The 12,412-nt window shown below is 37.8% G+C and overlaps 1 protein-coding gene across 3 annotated transcripts in view; it reads right to left on the bottom strand.

Moving 5' to 3' along the window:
• SLC2A9 (solute carrier family 2 member 9) overlaps nucleotides 1-12,412 on the bottom strand; it is a 107,731-nt gene that overhangs the window by 65,177 nt on the left and 30,142 nt on the right. For all 3 annotated transcript variants that reach the window (XM_046940740.1, XM_040699483.2, XM_420789.8), the window contains 3 exons: nucleotides 8,576-8,736; nucleotides 2,669-2,793; nucleotides 1,259-1,404 (listed from right to left, as the gene is read on the bottom strand). In XM_046940740.1, coding sequence (XP_046796696.1) covers nucleotides 1,259-1,404; nucleotides 2,669-2,793; nucleotides 8,576-8,736 — 432 coding nt within the window. The remainder of the gene's footprint in view (nucleotides 1-1,258; nucleotides 1,405-2,668; nucleotides 2,794-8,575; nucleotides 8,737-12,412) is intronic.

The following is a 12,412-nucleotide window of genomic DNA, read 5'->3' as shown; positions in this document are numbered from 1 at the left end:
CCAAGGAATAGGTAAATTCAATTCAAAATATCCCGAAGACCTAGCAAGGAAGTATGAATTTTCACATGACACCTTATCTTTAAAAGTGCATTCATGGTTTGTTTGGTTGGTTAGTTTTTAAACAAAATCTACCACTTAAGCGCTGACAGTAAGCAGCTGAATCAGCTTCTCGACATTTAATACACTCTTTTGTAAAACTCGGGCTTTCAAAGCAAGAAAAGGGACATTGTAGAAGGCAGGCAGTGCAATGAAAGCTAGTTTAAGTTCTTGGCTAAGATCTGTTGCCTTAAAGGAGCAGAGAGGAAAATAATCTGTACTTAAAATAAAAGGTAAGTTGAATCCAAACATTCACCTTCAGGAGAGCTCAACAAGAGAAATGAGTCCAAGGATAAAAGGACAGAACAGAGAACTGAGCAGATTAAAAAAAAAAAGTCAGGGAGGATGCTATAGTGTGTTTACAAAGGAACTGAATTTGAATGGAGATGGGAGGAAACACTCTCCTCACTTTTCAACTATTTACTACTTTTGCAGGCTGTCAGAAGGGATTCTTTGCTCAGGTTTCATTGTAAGTGGATTGCTGCAGACATTTCCTCCACCTTGTCTTGAAAACTCATCTCTGGTTCAAAAGTATTTCCAAGTGCCACCCCGAATAAACCTTGACTTCGTTTTTCAGAGTAATGACGACATCCAGTGGCCACTAAGTTAATTTCAGCCTATGGGAGCAAGGCTATCTTCCATATCAAACAGATATCCCCTTTACATAAGAGTGTATGTTAATTTTTCTCTTTCATTTCCAAAGTATGAGTACGTTAAAGAAGTGCTGTAATCACAGGACAAGGCTCAGGTTCTTGTACAACGTCTAATCAAATAGTTTCAGTTATTACTTTGAAGAACTGTAAATAAAATATGCAAAAACTCCTAAGAATTTCCATGATATTCAGAGAAACCAGAAATCAGCATGAATAAATGTATATTGAATAAGTGGATGGGGTGGGAAAACATGCATATGCACATACAAGCTGTTAAAATTGCCTGCCATATCTACCAAACTCAGTTACACACACACTTTTAAAAGACATAGAAGAAAGCCCTTTCCAAAGTGTTTCAGAACAAGAAAGAGACTGAGCTGTTTTCTGCTTTTATAAGGAACTCTGTCAAAATATCAAAATATCACTCTTTACGTATGCTTGCATTCTCTTACAGAATATTTTGCATTTTCAAAGAGCACTTGGAGATAAGAAGTCTGCTGAATACTTACTGTCCCAAATATCTCTGGCAGCCCCAAGACTTGCCCCATGAAAACACCAACACAGATGAAAATTGCTGTAACCTGACCCAATGAACCACGGATTTCCTTAGGAGATATTTCACTCAAATACATGGGAAGGGCACTCAAGGAAATGCCTACAAAGGAAGAGGGAGAAAAAAGCATAAATTGTCATACCACCTTTTCAATATACCAAGTACAAAACGAACATCTACTGAAAGGAGTCTAATTACTCTTGCACCATTTAGCAGCCATGGGAATGATTATCTCTACAGGCCAATATTTGAACAGAAGCAGCAAAGATTTCCAAGGAACAAGAATCGCCACAGGTGGATTTTATGTTTTCAGTTTGTTCACCACAAAGGAAGGAAATTCCAGTTTACAGTGGTGCAGGTAAGGAAGAAAAAAACATCAGGCCCAGAGAGCAGACAGTGTCAAATGAAGCATTTTTACCATAAAAAGTGTTAGCAGATGTTCCTCTCAATACAGGCTCACCGCTGCAAAGGACTTTTAATAGCAGGTATAAAACAAGGGTGAGCATGCTACTCAAAACCAGAAGAAAACAAATGGATGACCCTGGTTATGCATCCCATCTCATACTGAAATTGCTCCAAACATTCAATCATCTGCTGGTAATTTGAGCCAAAAGTCAACAGCTAGCATCAATATTACACATAAGCTGCACATTGTGAGTGAAACACACATCCACGTTTAAAGAACTGTAGTTTGTGCTTATGGACAGCATAGCCAAATTTTGCCAGAACTGAGGTTTAGCGATACAAAAACAAAAACACTTTCCATTGCTTAGGTTCATGTAATTATACAGATAGGGTAAAACCATCTTAGAATCATTGAATCATGACGAATATAATCAATTCATCAAATCTGTCTCTGCATCAGGCAAACTTTCAACCATTTAGCAACCTGCAAAGTTGCTGAGACCTTCATTTCCAGCTGCAGGACTACTCTGGTGCAGAGATGCTTCTATGAGTCACTTTTGAACTGAGAAGACAACATTGCTAGGAGTGAATGACAATGTCCAAACCTCCCTCTTCACCTACTGTCACTAGAATCAGATCTAACAGCTTCCAAACACACAGGACCAAGAGGCTTTAATAAATAGGCTACATCCTCACAGCAAAAGGATTTTCATTGCATACTCTGTAGGGGCTAAGGGGGGAAAGGGGAAGAAACAATCAAGATGGACACCAGCAGCTAGAGGCAATTACAGTGTTTTCACTGAATGCCAGATATACTCCAATCCTTGCTCTACTGTTTTGTCCCAGTGTGTCTAGTCCCCAAAATGCCTCTGTAACATAAAGAAAGATCTAACTGATGGAGGTGAGAAAGGTTATATGTGGCACAGTCATTGCAGTTAGGTACAGCTTGGTAAAAGCTTACCTGCATCAACTCCCATTATAATGCGGCCCAGAATGAGCATTTCAAATGATCCCGCCAGCTGAGAGAGTGACATCAGTATTGCAGCTGTCACTGCAAAGACGTTGTTGAGCAAGAGTGTACATTTCCTAAGAAGAGAAGAGTCTTTATGTAGGTATCAGCACCATTACAGACAGATCTTGTCACATTCCAAGCCCGTGAGGCTATGATAATTAAACAGCTATAAGTAAGTCCAAAAAAGGGCCTAATAAATGGTGCTTTGTACACGCTGTGTAGAGTTCTGAAGCACAGTAAACGTATGTAAATGTATGTAGTTCCAAATCTATACCATAGCTTTAAAATGAACAATATCATGGTCATGAAGAGAGCTGTACTTCAAAGGTACACACCCTAAGAACCCAAGAGCCATGCTTGTGACTCTGTAAATGAGCAGAAATACATGTGTTCTGGATTTCTACATGTGTAGGAACCAGTGAATATACTTCCAACTGCAGTAAGCTAATTTAACTACAAGCATTTTTATTTTACATACAGCTTTTGCCATTTTGAGAACTTTCGGACTTAAACCTATGGCATTAAAAATATACACCGAGGAAAATCACTACTTGTAGTGCTAGAAAAAAACACTTGGGCTCACAGTAGTGAAAAAATATCAATCCCTTCCCAGAAGTCTAGAAGTTAACCACATTATTGGATGAAATCTTATTTTTTTTTCCAGATTTTGAGTTATTTCACTGTATAATAGCCAAACTGAAAAAAAAAATATTCAAAGCTGTTAAATTTTATGAAAAAATATTTGCTTTATTAAATGAAAAAAAGAAAACACAAATAAATACATGAAGATATATTTTTAAAAATTCCAGAAAATCCCCATTTCTCATTCATATTATGCCAATGCATATATTCTTAGAGCTTTCATTTTACTGAATCTTCTAATCAAATTTGAGGACTCATTCATTCAGCAGTGACTCATGTGTCTCATAACTTCTGCAGCACAAAACACTTTATTAAAGAAATTATATGCAGTATTTCATAGGCCTCAGACAGTCAGATGTGAGAATTGACATGCAAGGTCTCTTTCTGAACTTACGGAAGAAGCCTGGTTAAATATATAAGGTCAGTAGCTCTGCTGTAACTATCTTCATTTGAGAGATGAAGTAGAAAAACAACCTCAGCTCAGACAGTCACTGCTATCTTATACACACCTCCCCACTAGTATGGATTTAAGTGGCTTTTTTGATAAATTACAGTCAGGCAGGGCGAGGTTCAGCCCTGCAAGTGACTGATAAGCAGAATCGTATATGTGGTATATTGGCCTTTCGGTATCTGATGGGGGTCTAGGCTATAAGAAAGAAAGGGACAGACTCTTCAGCAGAGTCTCTTGTGACAGGACAAGGGGAAATGGTTTCAGACTAAAAGAGAGGAGATTTAGACTGGATATGAGGAAGAAGTTTGTTACAATCAGGGTGGTGAATTACTGAAACAGGTTGCCGAGAGAGATGGTAAGAACCCTGTCCCTGGAGACCCTCAAGGTGTCCAGGACAGAATGTGGACAGAGCACTGAGCAATCTGATCAAGCTGTAGGCATCCCAGTTCATTGCAGAGGAGTTGGACTAGGTGACCTTTAAAGGTCTCTTCCAACTCGGACAATTCTGTGATTCTATGCAGTAAAGCAACAGAGCTCTGCCTTTCCCAGGTTTTGCAGTCACTTAATTAAGAGCAGTTGTGTGTTGCTCTTGAATTATAGTTCAATACTGAAACCTACAGTCCCATCTACAGCAATTTATGAAGGAAACAACTGATTTGGCAACAAAATGAATGTGGAGAAAAACATCACTGATTATGTTAATTATGAGAAATCCATTGACTTTGACAGCAAATTATGTAGGCTGACAATATACCAGTTTTACTGAAGAACTGAAGTGGTATTTAATTTGTTAGTATCTTCAAGGGATTTGCAGCCTCTACATATTGTGATTTCCATGTAAAATAGCAGAAATGACCTGAAAAGCTACCTTCCCTTTCTTTCCCAATGTGGGTAAAAAAAAAGAAAAAAAGTAACACAGAGGTTCACATTCATCTTGAGTTCAACACCCAGCCAACAAACAGAATCATCTCTACCACTGAACCAGTCATCCAACTGGTTACAATAGATTAATACATTTTAATTTATTTTTAATACTTATATTTCAATCACTATTTCAACTTTCCCACAATTTTTCCTTTTAAAACTTTTGGAATGTTGTTTGAATAAGATTGTTTGAAATCAGTAACTAGTAATTAATCAGTAATCAGTAATTAACTATTCATTTTAGTCAACAGATTAAGTTAAATTCCTCAAGTTAAGTCTGGCTTGCCCATGTTAGTATCTTGAAAGTCATTTCCCTTCCTGTATATAACCCGTGTGTATTCCCACTTACGTTCCCCTGTTTGCAAGGTGGGTTGTGATGAGCAACTCAGAGGCCCTTGGCTGCCACTTGGGGCCAGCCCACCACAGCCACCAACAGTGGTAACCATCATCATATCTCGTAGAAAGAACACAACTCTCTCTCCAGACTCCACATACTGTCCTGATTTATTTCCAGTCAGGTGATGTTATATTCAGAATTGCTATGATCATAAATTAGTCATGCTCTCCTGGTCACACAGGGCAAAACTGTATTACCCTACTAACAAGGCACAGAAAAAAGAAACAAATCAAAAGCCTTGTTTATACTGCTTGTATAACTCTAATATAAACAATATAATGATACCACACTTCACAGAGCACTGTAGCAGACACTTCCCCTTGGGAAACTCCAGCCTATCTGGTTAGATAGATGCTCTGAACACTTACAAAGTGTAAGTGCACGAACTTCATACTAACTCATGATAAGAAAAGACACATACTGATTCATTGGTCAACCTTTTGCATCCCAAGCCACAAACTGATGAAGCAATTCTCAAATGGTACATAAAACTTAGTAAAGCGTAAATAGCCCACCAAGCTCTCACATAGCACATTTCATTTCAGTCTTGCTGAAGGTCTTAGTATCCCTATTTTTGTAACTAGGTAAGCAAGAAAATAGGGAGCAAACCTAACTCAATCTAAAGCTAACTTGCAAAGCAGTGTCATATCTAGGAAAGGGAACCTGGACTGATGTGCTCCATGTACTGCACTATCCTGACACACAGACATGCAGTCATTGCTTGTGTTAAAATGACCCAACTGAGACCACACACACACACACAGAGAGAGAGAAAAAAAGATTTGAGGTTTTTAAATACATTTATCACATAATTCATGACACAGAGACAGTGGCACATATTGCACTACAAATATTAGACAGGAGTTTATTTAAATGTAAACATCTTTGCTCCCTTTCCTGCTCAAACAGTTCAGAACTGTCCAAAGAAGTAAAACACTACAAAAGGAAGGTGCAATCAAGAAACCCTTGGTTGTCTGAGCATAGAGCATTTTTTCCACCAGCAGCTATATTCTAAGAGAAACAGTATGTTTTGCACAGCTGCAAAAATTAATTATGTTGGTTTTTTTTTTAAATTAGGGATTTGAATTAATAAGCTTTTTGTATGAAACTCACAACTAGAAAAATGATTGAAGTGTCCTCAAAAAATTATCACTGTCTCAAAATTCATTAGCAATAAAGATTCTAGAAGCTCATCTTAGGGGGCAGATATGATACATTGTATAAAAAGTACAGCAAGAAATCTAGGTGTTTAAATAACAGTCAATGCCAGTAACAGAATGAATACTGATCACTGTTTTGGTTACCAAGATGATCTAGATAAATTACTTTAATTGCTTTATTTGAACGTAGGACTTCTGCTTATGTGAATGAAGGTCCTCTGAAAACCTTGCCCCAAAACTCTCTTGAAATATAGCAGTGCTTAGAAATACAGTATTCTGAAAATTGTGTTATTAATCTTACAGCGACATGAGACAGGAGTGCTCTTTTTAAAGTCTCACATTATTTCTGACTAATGCTTTTGATCCCCTTAGTACATTATTCGGTGTCAGTATAAATAGAGCACACTTTCATCATACACACAATTCTCCAGCCTACACTTGAACCATTTAACAACATAAGTATTTTATTGTTGTGTCAACACTTCACAATGTGCTCTTCAATTACCGTACTGATATGTCAGTCTGGCTTCCTAAACCAGACAAACACACTGCAATATGAACAGCAAACTCAAGAACCACATTTTGATGAGCAGCCTATATCCAATTTCTCTGAGAGATACATTTACCTCCAATCTCCGATCAAGTACTCTTACACTGTATCTATGAGAGCACTGTTTTCATGATTAAACAGGGATAAACAGCATAAACAGGGATAGAGCTTCCAAAGATTTAGAACTCTACCCTGGAAATACAATATGCTCTCATCAAAGAGGTATGCTTATGATTGGCATCAGCTACCACCTCAACAAACTTTCACACAAACCTGTTCTACTCTTCACTAGAAAACAAGCCTTCTATAGATTCATTTCTTACTTAATTCACTAAAGCACAAATGATTCAGTGGCAATTCCAGAAATTAAACAGTCGGAATCAAGGAGACATTCATATATTGAATAAGAGTGTTAAAAGGCAAATTGATGGATAGGCAGTAGAAATTGAAAACAATCAGAAAAAAAAAAGTGACTATGAAAAAAAAGAACACAAAATCAAATTGTGAATTGACAAAATATGTTAACAAAAAGCGTATAATAGATTTACAAAGTAGAGTACAGTGACTTCTTGTAAGCACAGAATGGAAAAATGAAATTGCACTGTTTGGAGTAAAAAGAAGAAAAAGGATGTAGAAGAGTTGGGAGAAAATATAGAGACAATCAAGAAAAAAAAATCTAAGCAGAGGATTTGAGAGCAGGGGAATTGAGAGAGATTATATAGGCTCAGAGTACCATACAAACTACATGGTAGAAATAGTGAAAATGTAGAATACAAGTAAGAACATGATGAAGACTTATATTTGAGCCTCTTGGATGAATTTATTTGGTGATTCAATCAAGCAGAGATTATAAAATGATTTTTAATCATTTATAATTTGTAATTTCTTATTTGAGAATTAATTAATTGAGATTTCATAATTAAGGAAAAGCCAAATTAGTAGTTAAGATGCATGTTATAGGTTTTTTTATCCAGCTCCTTCCAAATATAGAGAAATTACTAATCAATTTTAGAACTCTTTAGAAGATGGTTTGTAAGAGAAATATCTAGCAGTTACCTACTGGAAAAATGCAAAGTACACTAGCATAAACATTTGTAAAATGTTAATATTCTCTATGGTCAAGATTTGATCAAATACTATATGGAACAGAGTAGTGAATGTGTCACCGAGAAAGTGGAAGAAGAACAAAAACTTCACTGTAGTCTATTTCTTCAAACCATATTTTAAGCTGACACAAAGATGAAAAAAAGAGCAATTTTTTGCTACTGTATGGTAACGAAAGTTGTTGAGATATAAATTAAAAATGTTTTATTTGTGTAGCTTTAAGATACACAGAAGACTCAAGGGACAAGAATCTGACAATCTTTTCAAAAATATTTCCTATGTTTTTTTTTTCCTTTTGCACTTTTTTCCTTTTTCCTTTTTTTTTTTCCTTTTTCCTGTTTTTTTTTTATCCTTTTGTTTATTCAACATTTTTGACACCTCAACACGATACCAATTCCGAGCAAATTGTTTCTACTGACTCAAATAGAGCACAGTATGGCCAGATGAAAAGGTATTAATTTTACCCTTTAAAATTCACAACTCTTAGAAATGAGATTTCATAACTTGATGATGTTTTAGTTCACATTCTGGTAGGGATGAAGAGGGTTTTAAAAAAGTAAAATACAAGTAAAGATCTCTAGATAAGCTAGGTAAGCTTTAGAAATCAGTAGATTTCCAGTGAACTTACCGTCCAAAGAACTTCACAATTGGGGTAACAATAATAGCACCCACAAGGCCACCGATGGCAAAAATGGAAACAGTTACAGACCAGAGGAGAGTCAAGGTACTTTCATCCACTGAGAAGCCGTATCTTCGTTCCCAAGTTTCATTGTAGAACTTCTTGATATACTGAAAGAAAATACATCATTATACATATAAAAATTCCTCTTTAAGTATGCAGCTCACAGAAATTGTATGAATAAACTGCAGCTTGCTTTCAGGAACCACTTTTGCATTTCTATCTTCCTCCTCCAAAAAATGGGGACCCACCTATAGATGCAACTCTATTACAGACTAACTCAACCAGTAAAAGCATACATACTTTTAAGTGCATTATGGAAAGAAAACATTAGCAGACATGAATAGAGGAGAGAAATATAAAAGAAAAACTTCTCTAATGACGGTATGTTATGGTAAGTTGCCAGTACAAAATTAACAACAGAACACTTGGCACGTTTCTGCACATCAGCTGAACTCCACTGATAGCTTACATATATAGCCTTAACCTCAAGCAAGTGAGACATCACATCCTAGAATAATAGTTTCTGGACCAGCTAAATGAAACTGTACTGTCTACCATCTGTCATGACTTCTTGAAAATAATAATAATAATAATAAAAATTAAAGAACAATCATAAATGTTTGAGTAGTAGTAACTAGAGTTTATCTTGTTGAGTCATGGATCATGAAACAATCTTATTCTAAGAGCAAGTAGCTTTATTGCTTTCTCATGGATCTATCATGACAATAACCTTGGGTAAAAAAATAAGGAAGGAAAGAAGGGATTGAGGAAGGAAGGGGACAGGTAGAGGTGTCTTGAAGAGATTGGTAAATAGGCAGAAATGCAGAAGTAAAGAGGGTGGGAATCACAGTTGATACCTGCCAGAGGGCAACACGACTGACATCAAGAAAAGAGTTCAGCTTGTTTTCCATGGTACAGCACCAAAAGCTGAATGTTGACAGATTGGGTATGGAGTGGGAGGAATTAAATGAAGACTGCCCATGCATCTGCACACACGTATCATAATTGTGGTAGTTTTTTTCAGTGCTTTCCCCATTTCCTGACTCATATTTTCCTCACCACCCTTGTGCTTCTTCCGGAAGACTGCATGAACACACATAGACAGAAAATACTCCAGTTGATAAGCTACCACAGAGAATGGCAACCTTTCATGGAGGATTTCAACATTTATTGAATATTTGTTGAAAGATACAGAAGATTAGGACATTTGTAGGCTATGGCTCTAAAGGGCATCAGCCTGTTTGGGGTAGGGAAACACTGAGTTCAACATGCCCACCTCAGTCCCACTGCCCATGACAAATGGCCTGTCCAAAACCTGTCTTCCTGGGGATGCCACGTGGGAAGAAGGCAGCAGATCCCTACCTCCAGCTACAAGACTTTTTCCCAAATCATATTCCAATATGAAAACTATAATAACGGGGAGAAATAGAGATAAAGCCGACATTTGACTCAGCTGAGAGTGTAGCTATATAGTATTGGTAGGCTCCTAGGAAAACAAGTTTTCTGACATAATCAACAAATTCTAACTTTCAGCTGAACATACATCAAATTTGCCTTCTGCCTTCACACTTAGTGGATACGTGTCTATTACACTGCATGAAAGCAACATTAAAAACAAGTTATAATGTAAAACCAGGAATAAAGATGAGTTATGAAGAAATTTATCATCTCCTGGAATTTCTACTACATTGGTAGCCCATTTTGATTTACATTTAATTATGAAACTCAGTGGGGAAAAAATTTAAAGATACTTCAGAAGCTATATAAATAGGAATCCTCTTGGTCAAAGCCTACACTGTGCTTACTGTGAAACAATACTTATCATCAATGTTTTGTACTTCAGTCTTAAAATGCAGAGCTCAGATTCACACAAAATGAAATGCTATTTCACTTGTCTTTTCTATCAAGGTGTACTATGGTAAAAATGAGTGACTTTGTAGCAATTTCTTTAGCAAAATTTTAGGAAAAATAGATTGAATTGAACCTACTTTGGCAAGGGGGGCTACATGCTTTGGCAGGGGAATTGGACTCAGTCTCTTGAGGTCCTTTCCAAACCCTGCAATTCTGTGATTCTATGACTCTGTGAAAACAACTGATCATAGAATCACAGAATGGCTTGTGTTGGAAGGGACCTCAAGGGTCATCAAGTTCCACCCCCCTGCTACAGGCAGATTTGCCAACTGCTGTATCAACTACTAGATCAAGGTGCCCAGGTCCCATCCAACCTGGCCTTGAACACCTCCAAGGATGGCACATCTATAAACTCTCTAGGCAACCCACTCCAGCACCTCACCACTCTCTCAGTGAAAAACTTCCCCCTGACATCTAATCTTACTCTTCCTTCCTTTACTTTAAAACTATTCTGCATTGTCCTATCACTATCTACCCATGTAAAAAGTTGATTTCCCTCCTGTTTATAATCTCCTTTTCAATACTGGAAAGTTGTAATGAGGTGTCCCTTCAACCTTCACTTTTCCAGGCTGAACAAGCCCAGTTCCTTCAGCCTGTCTTCACAGGCTCCAGTCCTCTGATCATCTTTGTGGCCCTCCCCTGGATCTTCTCCAAAAGCTCCACACCTTTCCTGTATTGGGGGCCCCAGACTTGAACACAATACTCCAGATGAGGCCACACAAGGGCAGAGTAGTGGGGAAAAATCACCACCTTCACTGGTCATGTCTTTTCTGATGCAGCCCAAGATACCATTGTCCTTCCATGCTACAAGTGCACACTGCTGGCTCATGTTAAGTTTCTCATCTCAGGAACACTAAGTTCTTCTCAGCAGGGCTAATTTCAAGGAGTTTTTTTAGCAGTTTGAAAACATATCTGGGATTATCTTGAACCAAGTACAAAACCTTGCACTTTGTTTTGTCGAACCTCATTAAATTTATATAGGCTCACCATGATAGCAGTAAGATCACAAGTTTTCCAAGTGCACCATGGTTTCCAACTCATCCTGCTTATTTCCCATGCTGCATGTATGTTGGTATAGAGGCACTTCAGACGGGCTTTCAGAACCCACAGCCTTTGGTGTGACACCACCCATGCAGCCAGCCATTCAAATGATCCATTCTCCTCCTTCTGCCCAGATCCCTGTCTCCAACTGGGAGAACTGAGAAGAACACTACCTGCACTCCCAATCCCTCCAACATCTTCCCAAGGGACATAAAGTCTTTTTGGAAAAGCTGAGCAACCTGGGTCAGTTCAACCTGGGGAAAAGAAGTCTGAGAGAAGGTCTGATAAATGTTTATAAATATCTAAAGGGAGGTGGGAAGCAAACGGATGAGACCAGGCTCTTTTTAGTGATGTGTAGTGATAGGAAAAGAAGTAATGGCCTAAAACTTGAACGTAGAAAGTTCCATACTGACATCAAAAGAAATTCTTTATGGTAAGAGAGACAGAGCACTGGAACAGGTTGCTCAGAGGGATTATGGAGTCTCCCTATATGGAACAATTCAAGACCTGGCTGGACGCCTACCTATGTGACCTATTGTAGGGTACCTTCTTTAGCAGGGGGAGTTGGACTTAATGATCTCTTGAGGTCCCTTCCAAACTCTGTGATTTTGTGATATTTTTAATTTCCTGGTTGCAACCTCATGCAACTGAATTTGAAAGACCAGGAGGTCTTATAGTGGTTGTCTAGCTTTATCATGTCAGATATTCTCTTCTTGATGTCCTGAATGCAAGCCCCCAGCAAGCAGCAAACCTCTCTAGAGGTTATCCGAGAGGCAGACAGGCGCCTCAGTGCCTCTCAGCAAAGAGTCTCCAATTACTAAGACCCTTCAC

The sequence above is a fragment of the Gallus gallus genome, chromosome 4 (assembly GCF_016699485.2).
Source record: "Gallus gallus isolate bGalGal1 chromosome 4, bGalGal1.mat.broiler.GRCg7b, whole genome shotgun sequence".
Classification (NCBI taxonomy): Eukaryota; Metazoa; Chordata; class Aves; order Galliformes; family Phasianidae; genus Gallus; species Gallus gallus.
Note: the sequence above shows the minus strand (reverse complement) of the source record. Positions and strands in the feature narration are given on the sequence as shown.